The sequence below is a fragment of the Mobula birostris genome, chromosome 5 (genome assembly GCF_030028105.1).
Source record: "Mobula birostris isolate sMobBir1 chromosome 5, sMobBir1.hap1, whole genome shotgun sequence".
Taxonomy (NCBI): Eukaryota; Metazoa; Chordata; class Chondrichthyes; order Myliobatiformes; family Myliobatidae; genus Mobula; species Mobula birostris.
In genome coordinates, this window is record NC_092374.1 from 84,585,784 (window position 1) to 84,608,991 (window position 23,208).

Consider the following 23,208-nt stretch of genomic DNA (forward strand, 5'->3'; position numbering starts at 1 on the left):
GATTATGGAGTTAGAACCATGTAAGGGAACGCAGTCATAGGTGAAAAGGGAGTACAGAAGAGGGCTCCGCACACAGCCTTGAGGAACGCCGGTGTTCAGGGTGAGAGTGGAGGAGGAGAGGTTGTCTAACTTAACTGATTGGGGTCTGTTAGTCAGAAAGTCCAAGGTCCAATTGCAGAGGGATACACTGATACCAAGCTGGCGAAGTTTGGCGATCAGCTTGGAGGGGATCACAGTATTGAATGCTGAACTAATGTCAATGAACAGCATTCTGACGTAAGAGTTGGGGCTGTCCAGGTGGGTCAGGGCAGAGTGAGGTGCCGTGGAGATGGCATCCTCTGTTGACCTGTTGGTGCAATAGGCAAATTGATGGGGGTCCAGGGTAATGGGCAGACAGGATTTCAGATGTGATAGAACCAGTCTCTCAAAGCACTTTGCAATGATGGGGGTGAGTGCAACTGGGCGGAAGTCTTTCAGGCCCGTGGCAGTGGAATGCTTCGGCACTGGCACAATGGTGGCGATCTTGAAGCTTGTGGGGACAACTGCCTGGGCCAGGGACAGATTGAAAATGTCCGTGAAGATCCCGGCCAATTGCCCTGCACAGACTCTGAGCACACGGCTAGGTATTCCATCCGGACCAGCTGCCTTCCGTACATTCACCCTGCTCAGGGTGGTGCACACATCGGAGGTGGAAAGTGAGAGAGGCAGTTCACCAGGTGGGAGATCCACTTTGAGGGTGACCTCCTTGTTCTCTCAGTCAAAGCAAGCGTAGAAGTAATTGAGCTCATCAGGGAGGGAAGCAGAGCTGGTAGGAGGCACAGTACTAGGTGGTTTGAAGTCTGTAATGACCTGTATACCATTCCACATGTGCGGGGGGTCCGAAGAGTTGAAATGCTCCGCGACTCTCTGTTTATATATGTGTTTAGTCTGAGAGATTCCCCTCCTCAGGTTGGCCCTGGCTGAGATGTAAGCCTCCCGGTCTCCAGACCTGAAGGCTGAATTTTTGGCTTTGAGCAGGAGGTGAACCTCTCTGTTCATCCATGGTTTCTGATTGGGGAAAACTTTTATTTGTTTTTGTGATGTCACTCTATCTACACACTTGTTGATGTGCTCAAGGACAGGGTTGGTATATAAATCAATGTTAATCTGAGAGTCTGTGGTGGCACGGGCAGCAAACGTGCTCCAGTCTGTGTGCTGGAATTGGTGCTGAAGAGCAGAGTCAGCCCCCTCCAGCCAGATCTTAATAATCTTCGTTGTGGGTTTCACATGTTTAATGACCGGGCTGTACTTGGGAAACAGAAACAATGAAAGATGGTCGGACTGTCCCAGGTGGGGGAGGGTACTGGCTTTGTAAGCATCAGCCACATTTGTGTAGACATGATCTAAGGTTTTATTTCCCCTTGTGATGCATGATACATTTGGTAAAATCTTGGAAGCACGGTACATAGGTTGCAATGATTAAAGTCCCCAGCCACAATAAAGGCTCCGTCAATGAGGAGACAGTGTTTCTGAGCACCTTGACTGTGGTCTCCCAGTGAGGAAGTCAGGGATTTAAGGGAGGTACAGTGGCTACAATACTCTGCACATATCTATAGCTAGGGTGCCTAAGACGTTTGCACAGTACTGTAGTAATTTTATGTATTGGCCTGTACTGCTGCCATGGGGAAAGTCAGGGATGAGAATGGAATGGATGTGCGAAGGGAACACAGGTCAAAGCGGGTGAAATAAGTGGGGCAGTTAGGGGAAAGGGCAGGGTGAAGGGATGAGTTGGGGACCGGTGATGGGGAGAGGTGTGAAGGATGGGTAAGCAGGGAGAAGTGAAGTGGTATCTAAACAAGGCCATGATATTACAGTGGTCATTGCAGGCAGACTGGGGAAATCAGGTTGCATTGACTGGAACCCAAGAGAAGGAATTTGAGGAATGCCTGTGAGATAGCTTTTTAGAGCAGCTTTTGATTGAGCCCACAAGGGAAAAGGCAATTCTGGATTTGGTGTTGTGTAATGAAATAAATTTAATTAGACAGCTTAAGGTAAAAGATACACGTGAGGTATTATTATCATTAGCTGAGACTAATACAACATTTTTAGCGTTAAAGCCCTCAAGCATTGGAGCTTCAGGCCTCACGCCACCAGATTCAGGCACAGTTACCACCCCTCAACCATCAAGCTCTTGAATCAAAGGGCTGGGGGGAAGAGGGGAGGGGGTGGGGAGAATGAGGGAGAGGTGAATGGGGGAGCAAGGCGGGAGAGGGACAGGGACGAGGGAGAGAGGGGAGAGGGAGGAGGGAGGGAGGGGAGGGAGAGGGAGAGGGAAAGGGGAGGGGGAGGGGGAGGGGGAGGGGGAGGGGGAGGCAGAGGGGTTGGGGTGGGGGAAGGGAGGCGTTGAGGGAGAAGGGATGGGGGATGGGGTACACAGCGGCTGCGCACCCTCCACCAGTCACGTCAACATGTTCTCCACAGCGCGTAGTTCTGTACCTTCGCGTTGTGGGCCATCAGCCATTGGTTGCAGTGTTGACCAATCCCAAGCTACAATTTAACAATCTCTGAATCCGGAAAGTGTAACAGTTCCTCCGATTGGACCGAACTCTGGACGAGCAATTTCTCGTTGGCACCGAGAGGCGGGAGCTCTTTTGTCAATGTCAATCAATAGCGGAATTCCAACCAATCAAACCCCAAAAGAAGATGTATATCAACGGTCTAATATAATATAACCTATCAGCGCTAAGAATACTATGATTGATGGTAATGGTGAACAGAGGTTGGCGTTTCACGCATGACAGGCAGTGGAAACTAACCAATGAAAAGTGAAATAATCGAGGCGGGCTTTCTGGAGTTCGCCAATGATTAAGGAGAGTACGGTTGAGTGACCTTTTCTGCACCTAATGAAGTACGGAGTCTGGAGGGAGGGCAGGTGGGCGTTTCCTGCCCAGGCCAATGGGGCTGGAGGATTGTCGGGTCCGGAGGTGGCGCTTGGGCCCCGGTGGAAAGTTGTCAACAGCGGCGAGGAGGAAGAGGCAGCTTGGAGGGGGAAATCGTGCACCCTGGGCTTGTAGGGGGTGGAGGGCATTGGAGAGCCCGCTGCCAACGACCGACCCTCAGGTGAGCGGCACGGGCCCTGAGGTGGGTGTGGGGGTGCGTGTGCGTTGCAAATGGGACGACAGGCCAAGGGGGCCCTGGGCTGTCAGAGTGTGAGGCGCCCCCCGAGGCTGTGGCAACAGGCCAGTCCGAGGCCTGAGGCCCAGCCAGAGTGGGTGGTAGGTAAAGGTGGGAGGGGTCTGCGGAGACTCCGGGGTGCGAACTCGATCTCCGCCCGAGTTGGTGCTGGGATTCGGGGCGGGCGCTGCAACTAAGCGCGGCTTCAGAGCAACTTTCGCAGCGATCTGGAAGGATTTGGTTTGCGTTGCATTGATGTAGCGCCCAGGGAGTGTGGTTGGCTGGTGAAATCCTTCGAGGGAGAGTGAGGAGGATGGAGGAGGATTGCCTCGCATCCTGGGGTGTTTATGAGATTCCTGTTGAGGGGGAAGTGTATTTGGGAGGGGGGCAGGGTAGGTTTGGCATGCCCCCCCCCTCCATTTGGGGGGGACACGGGTGGAGAGAGGAGGTTTGGGGGTGGTGGGGCAGGGAAAGTTTGACAGGCTGATTGAGGAAGGGCGCAATTGCTTATCAAAGGTGATGGGGACATAGACGTTTTGGCAGATGCGAAAGGTTCCTTGGGGTAGAAGGGCAGATGTCCACGAGCGTGGTGGAGAAGTTCTGGATGGTCATTGATGTGGGGCAGTTATCTATATGGTTTCTTGGTGATGGAAAGTGCCTGTTCCCAGGGTTCATACGTGTGTGTGTGTGTGTGAGAGAGAGAGAGAGAGAGAAGGACTGTAAACCTGAGGCTTATCAAGGTTATCGAGAGACGTCAAGCCTCGGCAAACTCCCCACAAACAATGCTACAATTGTAAATGCCTAGTCTGGTTCGGGGATACCTGTAGCTGAGGAAAAAAGATCTGTTGACTTTGCACGTAGATCACTAACTGGAGAGTCTAGATCAGAAATTCTTTACTGAAGAGGCAGGGTTTGCTGGGGGGGGTCATTTTTATTCACACTCTGAGTTGCACTCTATGGCCCAAGAGGGAGCTGGACTAACAGCAACCGTGTATATGGAGCTGAATAAATACTCAAAGACATATCATAAACACAAGAGATTCTGCAGATGCTGAAAATCCAGAGTAGCACATGCAAAGTGTTGGAGGAACTCTGCAGATCAGGCAGCATATATAGAGGGGAGCAAACAGTCGAAGTTTCCTGCCAAGATCCTTCATCAGGATTGAAGGGGGAGGGGGAAGGAGGACAAGCTAGAAGGTGCTGGGTGAAGCCAGGTAGGCTATCACCTCCCAGCCTATCACTTCATTTCCTCCCCCCTCACCCCATCCTGACACACCCAACACCTTCCAGCTGGTACTCTTTCCCCTCCCTCACACCTTCTGACACCACCCTGCTTACCTTCTTAGTCCTGGCCCAAAAAGTCGACTGTGCATTCATTTCCATAGATGCTGCCTGACCTGCTGAGTTCCTTCTGCATTTTGTGTGCGTGTTGCTTTAAGTACTGGAAGGAATATTTTGAGACGTGAGGAACAGTGGGCTGAGTAGAAGTGCTTAGATTTACGAGCTGCCAGTGGGCAATTATCCACTTTAATGTGTTACTTGATTTGGTGTTTTAAATTTGATCTGTGCTTTATTTACAGTGGTGGAGGTGAGGGGTGTGTGAGTAAGTGTGTTCACCTGTTTCTCTTTTTTCAATTTGCAGATGATGTGACTTTGGAAGAATGAACGCTTAAACAAAGGTTTCAACAGTGCTACCTGTTGCAAACCGATCCCATGGCAAGTCCTCCCAGCTGGGCGACTGCTGGCTGATCGCTACAGGACGTTGGTTGCTTTCGCCCAGAGACACGCCGCACTTTCTTTGGATTGTGATGGCTTTGGACAGTGAAATAAGTGCCTCATAGCCAAGGAGCTTCTCGCTCCCTCTACCTCCGGCGCAGGCTCGATAATTTTTCATTTGGGTCGGGAGAGCGTATTTTGGGGAATTAAACGGAGGAAAATGTGGGAGCTCAGGACCTGAAGGGGGCCCCAAGTCTGACGACCACCACGGCCTTCATCTCTGTCCTCCTGCCAAGGGAGGAGGCTCTGCTCGGGGCAGCCATGATTGGCAAGAAGAGGAGCGGTTTCCAGATCACTAGTGTGACCTTGGATTATGACGGCGGTGGTGGGGAGGGACTGAAAGAGGTGCCGGATGGTGAAGCGGAGCCAGGGGGCTCTGTGGGGCCTCCCTTGGTGAACGGAGCACCAGGGCACCTGGGCAGTGGGCATGTTCCTGCCCCAGGTAAGGCTGAGCTGGCTGGGTCTGGGAAGAACGGACCACCCGTTGATCGGACTCCACTGCCGCCTGCAAAGGAGCAGCCGGTGGCTGAGGGCTCACCCCGCAGCTCAGAGACCGCCCACGGGGCCCTCATCTCCGACACTCCTCGGGCAGCCGTCACCCAGGACCCTCGGAGGGCAGAGGGTGCAGGGTTCATGGAAGCCGTGACCCCTAGGACTGCCCGGGCTACCGGGTCGTCTCTGAGGACATCCTCCGCCCCAGGCGCCTCACAGCAACTGGCTTCCTCCTGTGGATCCCGGTTCCGCGTGGTGAAGCTCGACCACAGCCTGGGGGAGCCATACCGTCGTGGCCGTTGGACCTGCATGGACTTGTATGACAAGGACCTGGATGGGCACCTACTGGCCAGAGCTTTGGACAGCACCAGGCATGTCAACTCCCTGGACTCCCACCTGGAGATCACTAGCTTTGCCCATAAGGCCGTTAGCCAACTCCGGCCCAAGCCGCATGCCCCCAAGAGCCAGGGGTCCTCGCCAGTGCCGAGCCAGGGAGAGGGACCGAGGGGCAGGATCGTGCCTGTGGCTCCCGGCCACACCCTGAATGTGCTCCTCCAGGCGGCTGAGACTCTGAACCTGGGTGAGATGGCTCGAGTCGAGAGACAGTCCAGACAGCTTCCCTCAGCCAGCCCGCCCCGGCTCCCTGTCCACAGCGCAGTCGCCAGCGCCCCCGTTTCCAAGGCGGTCACGGCGGCAGTCAAGGGTGACAGCGGCCCCCCCACCGCTGCGGCCAAGGACCAGCAGAAGCTCAGCACAACACCGCACCTTCAGGGAGTCAGGGGTGGGCCCGCGGAGCAGACTACTTCCAACCCGATGTCGCCAAATGTGAGCCAGCCCTCCTCGGGAGAACACGGAGCAATAAGGAAGGCAAGTAAACATATCCCCTCGCTTGTCTCCTCCAATCGCGACCTCCCTCAGTCTCCAACTCTCCCAGATCGAGGATCTTTGGCTGCGGTCTCATTAGTGCAGTGCTGTGATAGCACAGGTGGGGTGTTAAACTGGGGTCTCCCCTTCCCCGTCAGGGAGATCTGAAGGACTGGCAGGTAGACTTTCAAGAATCGTGGCATCCTGGTCCAAACGCTATCCTTCGTGAAATTAAAGCATCTTATCATTGTCCCATTGTGAGAATTTGCTCTGTGCAAAATTGGCTGCTGTTTCCAATGAAGAACAGTGTCAAATGGCAATAGCATCTCATCAGCCACAGGAACACGTGGGTTAAGAGAATACTTGTGTAAATAGAAGGGGTTAATTCCCTGAGAGCATGAGTGTATGTGGGGTAGTGTTCGGTCTCAATGGAGAGTTGATACGTGGGGTAGTGCTGGGTCTCAATGGAGAGTTGATACGTGGGGTAGTGCTGGGTCGCAGTGGAGAGTTGATACGTGGGGTAGTGCTGGGTCGCAGTGGAGAGTTGATACGTGGGGTAGTGCTGGGTCGCAGTGGAGAATTGATACGTGGGGTAGTGTTCGGTCTCAATGGAGAGTTGATATGTGGGGTAATGCTGGGTCACAGTGGAGAGTTGATGCGTGGGGTAGTGCTCGGTCTCAATGGAGAGTTGATATATGGGGTAGTGCTGGGTCGCAGTGGAGAGTTGATATGTGGGGTAGTGCTCGGTCGCAGTGGAGAGTTGATACGTGGGGTAGTGCTGGGTTGCAATGGAGAGTTGATACGTGGGGTAGTGTTCGATCTCAATGGAGAGTTGATACGTGGGGTAGTGCTCGATCTCAATGGAGAGTTGATATGTGGGGTAATGCTCGGTCTCAATGGAGAGTTGATACGTGGGCTAGTGCTGGGTCTCAATGGAGAGTTGATATGTGGGGTAGTGCTGGGTCTCAATGGAGAGTTGATATGTGGGGTAGTGCTCGATCTCAATGGAGAGTTGATATGATCCAAACAAAACAAAGGTTGGCGGCTTTGTGGATAATGTTGAAGGTTGCCAAAGGATACAGTGGGAGTATCTATCAGCTGCAGATAAGTACAGATAGTTTAATCTGGCCAAATGTAAACTGTTGAATTTGAGAGATTATTAAGAGCAGCATGGTAGCATAACTCTTTGCAATACAGGGGACCCGTGTTCTATTCCCGCCGGTGTCTGTAAGGAGTTTGTATGTTCTCCCTGTGACTACGTGGGTTTCCTCCGGTTGCTCCGGTTTCCTCCCAGAGTCCAAAGATGTATCAGTTGGTAGGTTAACTGGTCAATGCAAATTGTCCTGTGATTAGGCTAGGATTAAATCGGAGGATTGTTGGGCAGTGTGTCTCAAAGGGCTGGAAGGGTCTATTCCATGCCATATCTCAATAAATAAAGTGTGTAGGAGCAGTATAGTTTTAGCAGCATGACCCTTAACGGTGGTAATATATAGAGCAGGGGACCCCAACCTGGGACCCATGGACCCCTTGCTTAATGGTATTGGTCCATGTCATAAAAAAAGGTCGGGAACCCCTGGTATAGAGGGATCTCGGGGACCAAATCCATAGCTCACTGAAAGTGATTGCACAGATTGAGGGGGTGGTAACGAAGGCATATGACATGATTGCCATTATTAGTTGAGGCACTGAGTTCAGGAGTTGAGAAGTTACGCTGCAGCTTTATAGAACTCTAGTTAGGAGTTCTGGTCATCCCAGTATAGGAAGGATATGGATGCTTTGGAGAAAATGCAGAAGAGGTTTACCTGGATGCTGCCTGGATTAGAAAGTATGTGCTGTAACGAGGGGTTGGGTAGACTTGGGCTGTTTTCTGTGGAGCGATCTGATAGAGGATTATAAGATTATGAGAGGCATAAGGTAGGCGGCCAATATCTTTTTCCCAGGGTTGAAATGCATTGCACTGAAGGTTTGATGTACATCAAAGGAGATGTACAGGGTAAATTTGTTTTTAGAGTGGTGAATATGATAATATTTAATAAGAAGTGGAGGTAAGTATTATAGAGGTGTTTAGACAGCCTTGTGTAAGTAGAAGGATCAGTTTAGTTAGGCTTTTATTTGCTGGTTTAATCAGTTTGGCCGAAGGACCTGTTCCTGTGTTGTACTGTTCATTCCTCATGTAAGCTGTGCTTGTCCTCCTTCCCACTCTGATCTACCAGTTTGCGTGTTGTAAGATCCTGGGGGCTGCAGCTTTAGGTAGCTGCCTCTCTGGGGTTATGCTTGCTTTGGAGGGTGGGGAGGGGGCGGTGGTCCAAGGAAGCAGCTGGCTCCCATCTCCTCGAACACCCTGCCTGTCCATCAGCTCTGCCCTCATCTTGGGATGGAATCCGTTTTAGGAATACAGAGGCAACTTCTGAGCATGAGGTCTTGCATGCCTGCCACCTTCACATGAGGTGCTTGGTACGGAAAACATCAGCTGAAAACCTTGGTTTTCAGCCAGCCTGACATGTTTATATGGATAAACCGGGTGACGTGGGTAACCTTCACCCTCAGCACAATGGCTATACTTGTACATAGCGATATTCCATAATCTCCAATGTTGTAAAGACCAGATCAATTGATTCAAATTGTTCAATTTAATATCAGAAAATGTATACAGTATACAACCTGAAATTCTTACAAACATCTACGAAACTAGAAAGCCCATAGAATGAATGGAAACTTTATGATCATGCCACCTTTCTTTTCCTCCTTGGTTTCTTGGCTATCTGGAGAAGAAGAATTTCAGAGTTATATACTTTGATAATAAATTAATGTTTGAACCTTTGAATGAACAGTAGAAACATCAGAATCCTAAAGCCTCCCCCCCCCCCCTTCCTTGGCAAAGCATCGACCCTCCTGTTCCCTACGATGCAAGTGATAGCAAATACCTCTACCTGACATATGCCTCTACCTGGTCAGGTAGAGGCATTTGGGTCCACTGTTTCCTATAGTGGTGGACAAAGCCTCAGTGTACAAAGGCATCTCTAGAACAGAGATGAGGAATTTCTTTAGACAGAGAGTGCTGAATCTGCAGAATGCATTGCCACATATGGCAGTGGAGACCAAGTCATTGGGTATGTTTAATGCTGAGATTGATGGGTTCTTGATTGGTTACGGGGAGAAGGCAGGTGAATGGGGTTGAGAGGGATGATAAGTAAATCAATCATAATGGAATGGTGGAGCAGACTCGATGGCCCAAATGGCCTGATGTCTCGCGGCCTTACAGGAGCCTCAATTTTATGCCTCAGTCGTTGTGCACTGTTTGATCATTAGTCATGTTTGCAGTCTTTGATCGAAGTAATTGATCACTTCCGATTTCTTGGTTCAGATTTGGATACTGTGATTACTGGTAGTAAGTCCCTACGAGAGGGATAAGGCTAATTATTATTTTTCCCACTCTCTGATGCTCTGCTTCCCTTCAAATGGCCGCCTGCGTGGGCCGATGCCCAGCAACTATGTTTCAGGTGACCCTGTGCCCCTCTGCAGAGAACCGTCTGGCTCCTTGTGAAAGTGGCAATCAGCTCCCTGCTTGTGCCTATCCAAAATATTTACATTGGCGCCTCGCCAAAGGTTTCTACGCAGTGGAACTGAATAGGGCTCTCAGTGCCTTTCGAGAGGTAGAGAGGCAAGGACTTTTGAAAGAAGTAGCGTACTGTGTTGTAGTAAAACCCAAGTGAGATGGTGTTACCAACCAAGGCCAAGAGGCCATTCGTCTTGTATAGAGTCTTTCTCTCCATCTCTGTGCTCCTCACACTCCGGCATTGATTGTGAAGCTAGTCTGATCCTTCTAGGATTCAGAATCTGTGGCACAGGAGGAAGCTGTTTGACCAAAGTCTGGTCAGCTTGTCTTACCCATTCCGTTTTCAATAAATAATCCAGTTCCCCTTTTTTTGAAAAGCTCTTTTTGAACCTGCTTCCTCCTGACAGCACATTACAGATTGTAACATTTTTCAAATTTTAGAAAGTTTTTCTTTAGTTATTTGGTCATTATTCTTAAAGTCAAGTCCTCCGGTTACTGACTTAAAGTTCAAAGTAGATGTACTGTTTGTCGCCACATACAACACTGAAGTTCATTTCCTTGTGGGCATTCACAGTAAACCCTCCAGGAGGACCACAACCTTGTCAAAGTTTGGAGGCTTGCGTGCCTCAGTGAAGCAGTGAGCTATGTTGGCTGGAGTCAGGTCTTTATGCTTTTCCTGTTGGGAGGGTCACCCGTGCCATGCAGGTCAAAGGGTAGAGGCCAGACTAAGAGTGGTCCACTGGCCCTCCAGGTTCAGGGGTTCAGTTCAGGGCTAACAACCCTGACTGGTCAAACAAAACTATTACGGAAGCCACAATGAAAAATCCTTCTACGTCTGAGTGACGGTATTCCTGAGTCTCCATCTGAGACTTGCATGATTGACAGTAGTGAAAACCATGAGGAAGCTATTGATACGATGAAGGAAGTCCTGAATACCGCCAGAGATAGAGGACCTTCATTGCTGCCCTAAACGCCAGAGGCGTAACAGGCAGTAAAAAATTCACGGTAAATACAAGAAATACAATAGAATTAATGAAAGACTGCACCCAGCAGGATGGACTGACAACCAGTGTGCAAAAGACAACAAGCTGTACAAATACAAAAAGAAAGTTTAAAAAAAATTGAGAGCACAAGATGGAGAGTCCTTGAAAGTGATCCTTGTACCAGTGAGTCCCCTTGTGTATTCTCTTAGGGCCTTCCCCCTCTCAGAATTTGGAATATGTTTTATTGGATTGCAGACTTGTCTGCTTTCAGAAGAACCATCCCACTTCAGTTGATCAGCCAAACCCAAGTTCCTCATCCCCAGTACAATTGCAGCAAATCTCTTCAGAATTCTCTTTTTCCTTCCTAAAATCTTATGCCTGGTCGTGAAGTGGTAAGATTGCAGAGATTCAATGTGACATCTTAAACTTTGAGAAACATGTATAGATATGTGTAGTGGAGAGTATATTGACTGGTTGCACCACAGCCTTGTATGGAAGTATCAATGCCCTTGAACAGAAAATCCTACAGAAGTAGTGGATACGGCCCAGTCCTTCACGGGTAAAGCCCTCACCACCATCGAGCACATCTACAGGAAACGCTGCTGCAGGAAAGCAATATCCATCGTCAGAGACCTCCACTACTCACTGCATTCTCCATTCTTGCTTCTGTCATGATGAAGGTGGTACAGGACCCTCAGCCTCACACCAACAGGTTCAGGAACAGTTATTACCCCTCAACCATTAGGTTCTTGGAGTAAAGGAGAAGACTTCACTCAAATTCATTTGCCCCATCATTGAAATGTTCCCACAACCAATGGACTCTCTTTCAAGGACTTTTCATCTCAAGTTTTCAATATTTTTGTGCTTATTTCTTTTATTATCATTTCTTCTTTTTGCATTCGCACAGTTTGTTGTCTTCTGGATGAATGCCCTGATTGGATGGTCTTTCATTGTTTGTTATAGATTTATTCAATATGCTCACAAGAAAATGAATCTTGAGGTTGTATATAGTGATGTTACAGTTGCAAGAAAAAGTTCTGTGAGCCCTTTGCAATTACCTGCGTTTTTTGCATTAATTACTCAAATTGTGGTCTGATCTTCATCAAGTCACAATAATAGACAAACATTCAGCCTAAACTAATAATGTACGAACAATTGTACTACTTCTCATCATTACTGAGTACACCATTTAAACTAGGTTTAAAAATGTATGTGAACTTCTGGGGTAATGCCTTCTTCAAAAGTTATTTGGAGTCATGTGTTCCAGTCAATGAGATGAGATTGGAGGTGTGGTTTCTGGAGGTGTCCTGCCCTTTTTTTAAAAACAAAATGGAGGTACACAATGTCAGGTTCTGACAGAGCCAACGCTTCTCAAGAAAGATCTGTTTATCTTCACCATGTCTCAAATAAAACAACTTTCAGAGGACCTTAGAGGAAGAATTGTAGAGATGCATGAAGCTACAAAAGCATTTCTAAAGACCCAAGTGTGCATGAGTCCACAGTAAAAGACATTGTCTCCAAATGTTGGAAAGTCAGTACTGTTGCTACTCTCCGTAGGAGTGGACGTCCTGCTCACACCAAGAGCATAACATACGATGCTGAAGGTAGTGAAAAACAACGCAAGGGTAACAGCAGAAGACCTATAGAAATCTCTGGAGCTTGCTAAAGTCTCTGTTCATGAGTCCACTGTAAGAAACGCAGTGAAGGAGAATGGTGTTCATGGAAGAAAATCATGGAGGAAACCACTGCTCTCAAAAACAAAACACTGCTGCACATCTCAAATTTGTAAAGACACCTGGATATTCCACAGCACTTCTGGGACAATGTCCTGTGGACAGATGAGATAGAAGTTAAACTTTTTGGCAGAAATGCACACTGCTATGTTTAGAGGGAAAGGGGCACTGCACACCAACACCAAAACCTCATCCCAGCTGTGAAGCATGGTGGAAGGAGCATCGTGGTTTGGGGCTGCTTTGCTACCTCAGGGCCTGGACAGCTTGCAGTCATTGAGGGAACAATGAATTCAAAATTGTATCAAGACATTTTACAGGAGAATGTCAGGGCAGCAGTTCATCACCTGAAGCTTAATAGAAGTTGGACGATGCAACAAGACAATTATCGGAAGAGTAAATCAACAACAGAATGGTTTAAAAAGAAGAAAATTTGTGTTTTGAAATGACCAAGATCAGAGTCCAGATCTTAACCCATTTGAGATGCTGTGGCATGACCTGAGAGGGATGTTCATGCAAGGTATCCCAGAAACATTGATGAACTGAAACAGGTTTGTATGGAGGAATGGTCTAAAATTCCTCCAAGTCAATGTGCAGGACTAATCAACAGTTACCAAAAATTTTTGGTTGAAGTCTTTGCTATACAGGGGGGGGGGGGGGTCACACCAGTTATTGAAAGTAAAGGATACCATACTTTTCCCAACAAATATATGTGATATTGAATGACTTTTCTCAGTAAATAAGTGAACAAGTATAAATTTATAAATTTTTTTGGGTTTATTTAATCAGGTTCTCTTTATAAAGCACTGGTGAGGTCTTGGAGTATTGTGAGCAGTTTTGGGTCCCTTATCTAAGAAAGGATGTGCAGACATTGGAGAGGGTTGGAAGGAAGTTCATGAAAATGATTCCGGGATTGATATTATAACAGGAGTGTTTGATGGCTCTGGACCATCACTGGATTCAGAAGAATGGGGTGGGGATCTATTGAATGTTGAAAGGTCTTGATAGAATGGATGTGGAGAGGTTTTTTTTCCAATGGTGGGGGAGTCTAAGATCAGAGGACACAGCCTCAGAATAGAATGGAGGTGAGCAGGAATTTCTTTAGCCAGAGAATGGTGAATCTGGAATTCATTGCCGCAGGTGGCTGTGAAGGCAATGTCATTATATTTAAGGCAGGGGTTGACAGATTCTTGATTTCTCAGGGCATAAAGGGATACAGGGAAAAGGCAGGAGATTGGGCTGAGAGGGATATGGAACATGGCAGAGCAGACTCGATGGGCCAAATTCCCTAATTCTGCCTCTATTACTTATGGTTTTTTGTCACCATATACAACTCTGAGATTTAATTACTTGTAGGCATATTCAATAAATCCATAATTGAATAATCTCCACTATAGATTTAACGGAAGATCGCACCAACTTGGGCATTCAACCATAGTGCAAAAGACAACAAACTGCAAATACAAAAAAAGAAAGAATTAATAATTAATTCATAAGCAATAAGTATAGAGAACATGAGGTGAAAAGTCGTTGAAAGTGAGTCCATAGTTTATGGCAACATTTTCAGTGATGGGGCAAATGAAGATGTGATTTGATGCAAGCGATACATTTCACTGCATGTTTCAGTGCACATGTGACAGATAAAGTTAATCTTCAAGCACGAGTTGTAGTTCCAAGTATCCTAACAGCAGAGTCTTGAAATTACACTTCACTGAAGAAGGGGTGTGAATGTGGAATGTGTCATGGAGTGGAGAGTGGTTTGGAGGGGGAAGTGAGGAAGAGGCTTAACCCCCATACATACTGCTTAGACAGAATGGCCTGTTTGTGTTGTTCCTCCACAGTACATGCCTCCTGAGTGTATGCTCGTGCCCTTTAGATGAAAGGCTTCAACCCAGGACTGTCCGTTGTACGGTAGTGTAGTGGTTAGCGCAACACTTTACAGTACCAGCAACCCCGGTTCATTTCCTGCCACTGCCTGTAAGGAGCTTCTCCCTGTGACTGCATGAGTTTCCTCCCATAGTCTAAACACATACGAGTTGGTAGGTTAATTGGTCATCGTAAATTGTCTCGTGATTGGGCTATAGTTAAATTGAGGGTAGCCCACCCACTTGAAGGTTTGACGTGTTGTGCATTCAGAGATGCTCTTCTGCACAGCACTGTTAGAACATGTGGTTACTTGAGTTGCTGTTGCCTTCCTGTCAGCTTGTACCAATCTGATCATTCTCCTCTGACCTCTCTCATTAACAAGGCGTTTCTGCCCACACAGCTACTGCTCTCTGGATGTTTTTTGTTTTTTTACCATTCTGTGTAAACCCTAGAACAGGAGTTTCCACAGACCCCTCGGTTAATGGTAGGTGTCTAAGGCATGAGGAAAGGTTATGAACCGCTGCTCTAGAGACTGTTGTGCCTGAAAATCCCTGGAGATGAGCAGCTTCTGAGATGCTTAAACCACCCCGTCTGGTGCCGGCAATCATTCCGTCGTCAAAGTCACTTGGATCGTGTTTCTCCCCCATTCTGATATTTGATCTGAAAAACAACTGAACCTCTTGACCGTGTCTGCGTGCTTTTATGCATTGAGTTGCTGCCACATGATTGGCCGATTAGATATTTGCATTAATGAGCAGGTGAAGCTAATAAAGTGGCCACTGAGTGTAAAATTCAGCCCACCTCCAGAAGCCCAGGTCTGCCAGGGTAACCCTTTAAAAATTTTTCTGCTTCTCCCACCCCACAGTTTTCTGAGTCTCGATCCACACCTGCCTCGCCAGTCCTGACTCAGGACGCCAGTGCTTTCAGGAAGACTCGTGTCTCTGAGGTCAATGGCGCCAGCTCACTCCGCTTCATCTCGCCCATGCAGACCCTTGCCAGGTCAATGCTGTCGGTTGGGTCACACCAGGAAAGCGATGATGACAGGTAAGGACCTTTTCTTTTCCTTGTTTGGCAAGTGACTGAAACTACTACTGCAGAAGTACTCTGTACCATGTGTTTTAAAAGGTGGCATCAGACAAGGTCTCAAATTCCAGGTATTTCCTGTCCAATATGGGGTGAAATCTTGGCAGATGCTGGAATCTGGAGCAACACACAAGATGCTTGAGTCACTCAGAAGGTCATGGCAAAATCTGTGGAGGGAAATAAACAGTTGGTATTTTAGGTTGAGACTCTTCATCTTTTTAAGTTCTTGGTCCTTCCCTTTCTTTCTCACCTCTATACTGATTATCTCCCCTCTATTCTTCAGTCCCAATGAATGGTACAATTTAATATCAGAGAATGTATACAGTATACAAACTGAAATTCTTACTCTTTTCAGATATCCCTGAAGCAGAGAAGAAAAAAAACCCAAGAATGAATGACAGAAAAACGTTAGATACCCAAAGCCCCTCCTCCCCCTCCCACACACAAGCAGCAGCAAAAGCATCAACCCTCCCCCCCCCCACTTTCTCCAGTAAAAGCATCAACCCCCACCACCCACCATGCAAGCAATCGCAAGCTCCCAGAGACCATGATCTAGAGTCCTTCAAAAACCACTGTCCATCCCAACACTTTGACATCTCAACAGGCCTTCTCTCTCACCAATGAGGGAGACAGCAATATTGCCCTTGCCACAACACAAGGGGAGACCAACAGCTCGCTGTTTCGATGTTACAATTGGCAGCGTTGCTTATTCGAGTTCCCTTGACTCAAGAATCAGCAGACTCTCACCATCGAGAGAGAGTGTTCAAAAAGTTCAAATTTATTTATCAATGTACGTAGCTGTCACCACAGACTTATCTTGAGATTCCTTACACACACAGACTGGCAAACAATCAATGTGCAAAATGAAACAAACTCTGCAAATGAGAACAAATAAATAGGTAAATAGATAATACTGAAAACGAATTGTGGAGTCCTTGAAAGTGAGTCCATTGGTTGTGGAATCAGTTCACTGTTGCGGTGAGTGAAGTTATCCATTCTGGTTCAAGAGCCTGATGGTTGTGGGGCAGTAACTGTTCCTGAAGCTGGTCATGTGGGACCCAGTATAAACTAAAGACTGCTGAATTGTTACTGATTTGCCTGTTGCTAAGTGCTTTCTCTAGGATAGAAACAGGCCTGGTGGGTTTATTAAACTTGGCCTTTCGAACTTGCCTAATAGTGGTTGCTTAGTGTCATCCTGAGAGGTAGGTGGGGTCTCTGTAACATGGCAAACGTACAATAGCACTTTTAATGGGTTACAATGGGGAGTCAAAAGAGTCTGGAATGTAGAGCAACAAACTGTGGCAGGAACTCAGCGGGTCGGGCAGCATCTGTGGAGGGAAATTGACAGTCAATGTTTTGGGTTGAGCCACTTCATCTGGGCTAAAAGATAGAAGGGAGGCTGTCATCATCATCATCATCATCATCATGTACAGTGTCATATGACATAGGCGATCATGGTCCCATAACTGTGATTGTTCTTGGCAACATTTTCTACAGAAGTGGTTTGCCATTCAAAGTTCAAAGTAAATTTTATTATCAAAGTACAGATCTGTCATCACATACAACCCTGAGATTCATTTTTCTGCGGGCATACTCAGCAAATCTATGGAATAGTACCAATAACAAGATCAGTGAAAGATCAAGCAGAGTGCAGAAGACAATAAAATGTACAAATGCAAATATAAATAAATAGCAATAAATAATGAGAACATGAGCTAAAAGAGTCCTTGGAGATCATTGGTTGTGGAGAATATTTCAATGGATGGACAAATGAGTGTAGTTATCCCTTTTTCTCAGGAGCTTGATGGCTGAGGGGTAGTAACTGCTCTTGAACCTTGTGGTGTGAGTCCTGAGACTGTTGTACCTTCTATCTGTTGGCAGCAGCGAGAAAAGATCATGGCCTGGGTGGTGAGGATCTCAAATGATGAATGCTGTTTTCCTACGACAGCTTTTCATGTAGATATGCTCAATGATTCGGGGGGTGGGGGGTGCTTCTTCTGGGCAGTGTCTTTACAAGACGAGTGACCCCAGTCATTATCAATACTCTTCAGAGATTGTCTGCCTGGGGTTAGTTGTCACATAGCCAGGACTTGTGATATGCACCAGGTGCTCATACAACCCCCCACACCTGTGGCTTCACATGACCCTGATTGGGGCACTAAGCAGGTGTTACACCTGGCCTAAAGGTGACCTGCAGGCTAGTGGAGGGAAGGAGCGCCTGACACAGCCTTTGGTGGAGATGACTGTCCACTCCGCCACACAAGAAGGGAGGTAGCTAATGCGAAGGATTGGAGGGAAGGGGTGGGGCAAGAAGTGTGGATTACCTTCTTGCTAGCCATTTTAATTCTCTTCCCCACTTCACTTAACTTCACTTGTGCCATCACTGAGACTTGAGACTCTTCATCTCATGTTCTCGATATTTTTTTGCCTACTTATTTATTTTTATTGTTTCTTTCATTTTGTATTTGCACAGTTTCGTGCCTTCTGCACTCTGGATGAATACCCAGGTTGGGTGGTCTTTTATTGATTCTATTATGGTGGTTATTCTATAGATTTATTGAGTATGCCCACAAGAAAATGAATCTGCTATGGGGGGAGGCTACTGCACAGGGTCAAAGTAAGCTGCTGAGGGTTATAAAATTAGTCAGCTCCATTATGGGCACTAGTCTCTGTAGCATCCAGGATATCTTTAAGGAGCGGTGCCCAAAAAAGTCAGCATCCTTCATTATGGTCTCCAGTCACCTGACATGTGCACTTTTCTCATTGCTACCATCAGGGAGGAGGTGCGGAAACACTTAATGATTCAGGAACAGCATCTTCCCCTCTGCCATCTGATTTCTGAATGGACATTGAACCCACGAACACCACCTCACTACTTCTTATTTCTTTTTCTTTTGCACTATTTATTTAATGATTTAGTACATATAATTCTGGTTTTTTTTCTCTCTGTCATCATGTATTGCATTGTACTGTTGCTGCAAAGTTAATAAGTTTCATGCCATGTGCCAGCGATATTAAATTTGGTTCTGATCTCAGTGTTGTATATAGTGATGTATATGTACTTTGATAATAAATTTACTTTGAACATTTTTGCACCAATACGTCTGTCCTCGGCCTGTACTGCTGCTAATGTGAGGCTAAATGCAAATTAGAGAAACTTTGGCTGTCTATTTCCCTCTATGCTTGCTCTTGAGCTTTCCATAATGGATCTAGTAAAGGAGCTCGGGATTAGTCATGGCTCTGCTCTATTCAGGCTAAGCTAATATCCTGCATCGCAGTGGAAATCTTGGCATGCTTGAAGGTCCTGTTTTCAATTTATTTAAGGCTCCCTTAAAACAAACATCTTCCTCGTTGTTGCGCGAACAAAGTCACCGGAGAGAAGTACATGCAGATCAAAAGTAGTTTCTTTATTAGAAAAAATGATTCACAACAGGCTTCATATTGAGACCCCTTTCAGAGGAAGAAGGCCTGTTTGACCCAACACTATACAACATTTTATATGCTAAAGATCACTGGACAATTCTATATTTACAAAGCTTCCTTTGATCTGTGCACCACCCTCACACCTCCCTCTTCATATCCACACTACAGACACCCAAATGACACCCAATTACATGTAACCTTCATACCAACCTCTTTGCATGCACACTACAGCCATCCAAATAACGAATTTAAATCAGCATTGTCTGGACTTCCAATTAACTGTGGTTGGTGGTTCTTGGGATCCTATTGTTCAGAGCTGTATTTTAGATTTTAATCCACAGTTCATATTTGGATCTAAAGACGGGTGGCTGAAGTTATTTGCTATATGCGCTAACCCCACAGAATGCTCCAACACTCCTGAAAGCCAAACCCGAACCCCAATCCAGTGCCAACGCGAGTTACTTTCTAACAGGCCAAGGTTTGAATTGGGAGGTAGGCGTAGGCAAAGGGTGCTTAATCTGCCCTTCACCAGGAGACATTGAATCTGCTAGGGCGGGAAGCGAGATCAGATGGAGAGGGAATTCCTGCCACTGATAACATGCTGTTTGATAGCAGAAACTGCAGGCGTGGGTGTGCATACGTGCACGTTGCTTGAAACCATTGTGCCTTCAGTCAGAATCATGCTGCTGCAGGCTGGAGATCTGTTTAAAGCTCGTGTAAGAATGACCTTACAGCAGTATATTCTGCTTGAAAGAAAACGTGTTTTTATGAGCAACACACACACGTAAAGGAAGGGGGAAGAAGTCAGAATAAGAAATCCTGCTTTTTGAGAAGGGGAAAAACCCCTCAAAGCCTTCCTGGGAAATCCCTCGAACAGTTCCTCTTTCAATTCCTCTTCCCAATCCCATTCTGTCATGTGAGTCCATGGCCTCCTCTACTGCCACAATAAAGCCACACTTCATATTCCGTGTGGATAGCCTCCGACCTGAAGGATTGAACATTGATTTCTCAAACTACTGATAATTCCCCCCCCACCACCACCACTCACCATTCCCCATTCCTGCTGTTCTCTCCCCACTCCTGGTGAACACAATGCACCAGAGACGCAAACCCATGATCCCCTGGGACTGACGGCTGCCTACCAGAAATGGTTCCAGTAGGCTTAGTAACTAAGCCACATGTGAAGGCTGGGAGCTGGACTTGGTTGCCAGAGGCTATTTGAGATGTGCAGCATTGGGAGCATTTAATAGGTAGTGGGATAAGCTCCCCCGGCTATGACAACCTCCACTCACTGTTCATTTGGTAGTCCAAAGGCCTTCCAAGCTGCACAGCTCCATCACCTTCCCTGACAGTGCATTGCAGCCATCTGGCTCGAAAACTCTGGTCCAGAAACCTCCCCAAAGCCTCCCGCTCCCACCGTGTAGCAATGTCTGGCTGTATTTGCTGTATTTTTCCACCCTGGGGAGAAAAAGACCATGATCATCCACCCCAAAGAAGGAATTTATTTTTACAAAGCAATGTCGGGATATTTCAAAGTCCATGAGGTGCAGCATCTCAAGATGTCAGCTTTCCATTTCTCTCAACAGATGCTGTCTGACCCACTGGGTTCCTCCACCAGTTTTCTGTTGTACTTGAGAGTATTGGCCTAGATCAGGGGTTCCCAACCTGCTAAAGGTATTGGCCTATGGCATAAAAAAGGGTGGGAACCCCTGACCTACGCCATAGATTAAATTCTTTGGAGTCTGTGATATTGGTTGAGACCCTCCAATTTTGTTTTTCCATAGTGGATCCAGCAAAGTTGCATAGGGCTGTTTATTTCCTTGGCGATACAGTGTGGAGTAAGCCCTCCTGCCCTTTTGAGCCACGCCCCCCAGCAACTCCCAACCAACGTGCTTGACCTTAATCTGATTATGGGACAATTTACAATGACCAATTGACCTAATCTTTGGACTGTGGGAGGAAACTGGAGCACCTGGAGAAACCCATGCATTCCATGGGGAGGACGTACAAAGACTCCTTATAAGACGGCACCGGAGTTGAACTCTGAACTGCGGAACATCCCAAGCTATAATGGCATCGTGCTAACCACGACACTACCATGGCAGCTTTGCTCTGTATAGGCGAAGCCGTTGACTTGCATTGCAGTGGAAATCTTTGCATGCTTATTGTCAGTATATTTAATGCACCACTCCCATGAGACCAGCAATTCCCCCATTAACACCAAACCTCGAACCCATTGCCAACACAAATTAGTTTCTTCACTGGTCAAGGCTTGAGTTGGGGAGGTAGGCGTTAGCACAGGGTGTTTAATCTGCCCTTCACCAGGAGACATTGAACCTACTAGGGTGGGAAGTGTGATCAGATGGAGAGGGAATTCCTGTTGCTGATAACATGCTGTTTGATACTGCAGACGTGCGTGTGTGTCTGTACATGTGTATTTCTTGATGTCCTATTTCAGTTGCCCATTGACTAATGACCACTCTCCCACTTTCCCAGCAATTTAAAATGAACTTGTTTCCTGCCTTTCCCAGTTCCTGTGAAGGATCACGGGGCCAAAACAACTGTCTTTGTACAGTTGCTGCCTCATCTGCTGTGTTTTCTTATAATTTAGTGTCTTTTTTTCCATTTTGGATCTCTGTGATATTAGTTAATGGATAATTGTTGGGCCAAGACATCTGAAATAGTTGTTATTTTTGATTGAGATGGCAGTGTTGGACTCCCTCAGTATTGCACTGGAATGTCACCTTTATTTATGAGGTCTTGGGACTAGAACCTGTGATCTCCCAACTTAAGAACGTGATTCACTGACTGGAGGTGCCCCCCACCCACCATTCCCTTTTCTGTTTCCTTCTCTCACCTTATCTCCTTACCTGCCCATCACCTCCCTCTGGTGCTCCTCCCCCTTCCCTTTCTTCCATGGCCTTTCGTCCTCTCCTATCAGATTCCCCCTTCTGCAGCCCTTTATCTCTTTCACCAATCAACTTCCCAGCTCTTTACTTCACCCCTCCCTCTCTCCTGGTTTTACTGATCACCTGCTACGTTGTACTTATTCTACCCCTCCCCTCCCCTTCTCAGTCTGATTTCTCCCCTACCTTTCTAGTCGTGAAGAAGGATCCTGGCCCATAACAGTGTCTGTTTGTTCTCTTCCGTAGATGCCACCTGACCTGAGTTCCTGCAGCATCTTGTGTGTGTTGCAGCTGATTCACTGAGCCCAACCTGGTGCTTGTATAAAGTATGAGAAATGCAGGGGAACAGACTTGGCCCAGTTTGGGAGTATTGGTTCATTACTGTCACACGTACTTGGTTTTAGGGATTACTTCATCCCATCAGTGCATCAAGGTATTAGATCGTCCTCGTCCACAACCTATGGACTCGCTTTCAAGGACTTTTACAACTCATGAATTGAAACAAAATAATTCTGATTCCCATTCCCATTCCAATGTGTTGATCCTTGGCCTCCTTTTGTGCCAAGATGAGACCACCCTCAGGGTGGAGGAACAACACCTCATATTCCATCAGGGTAGCCTCCAACCTGATGGCATGAGTATTGATTTCTCCTTCCGGCGAACTTAAACTCCATTCCCTCCCTCCTTTACTTCTCACCTGCATATGAATTTCCCCTGAGTCCCCTCCTCCTTCCCTTTCTCAAACAGTCAATTCTTCTCTCCTATCAGATTCCTTACTCTCCACCTGGCTTCACCTATCACCTTCTAGCTATTCTGCTACTCCTCCCCTCCTCCTTTTAATTCAGGCATCTCGCCCTTCCCTGTCAGTCCTGATGAAGGATCTCGGCCCAAACTGCTGACTGTTTACTCTTCCCTTAGATGCTGCCTCCATGTGTGTTGCTCATGTTCTTAATATTTATTACCTATTTATTACTACTTTTTAAAATATATTTTGGCATAATTTGTTTTTTGCACATTGGTTGTTTATCCATCCTAGCCATGTGTACAGTTTTTCGTTGATTCTCTAGTGTTTTGTGGTATTTACTGTGAATGCCTGCAAGAAAGTGAATCTCAGGGTAGTACTGTATATTATGATGCATATGTACTTTGATAATAAATTTAGTGTACTTCAAAATTTACATTCCTTAACATTATTATAGCCAGGGATGATAGTGGCGATAAGCTCCCACTTCCTATTAAATGCTTCCAATGGAACTGTTTCTACTGACGGGAGAAGGTGCAAAGGCAGGTTTACTGGTGTCTTAGAACCAGTCGCTTTGAGCAGATGGGGCTTGTCAGCTGTGGTTGGCAGCTCATCCAGGAGAAGGAAAACTCTG

At 46.9% G+C, this 23,208-nt stretch overlaps 1 protein-coding gene across 4 annotated transcripts in view; it reads left to right on the plus strand.

The window, feature by feature from the left end:
• Positions 1-2,932: 2,932 nt before the first annotated feature.
• The window catches only part of LOC140197822 (TSC22 domain family protein 4-like), a 93,179-nt gene continuing 72,903 nt past the window's right edge, over positions 2,933-23,208 (plus strand). The window contains exons 1-4 of one of the 4 annotated variants that reach the window (XM_072258293.1): positions 2,933-3,099; positions 4,796-6,288; positions 15,286-15,464; positions 18,280-18,530. In XM_072258293.1, the coding sequence (XP_072114394.1) occupies positions 5,191-6,288; positions 15,286-15,464; positions 18,280-18,490 (1,488 nt within the window). In that variant the 5' untranslated portion in view covers positions 2,933-3,099; positions 4,796-5,190 and the 3' untranslated portion in view covers positions 18,491-18,530. The other 3 variants (XM_072258295.1, XM_072258294.1, XM_072258291.1) reach the window with 3 other exon arrangements.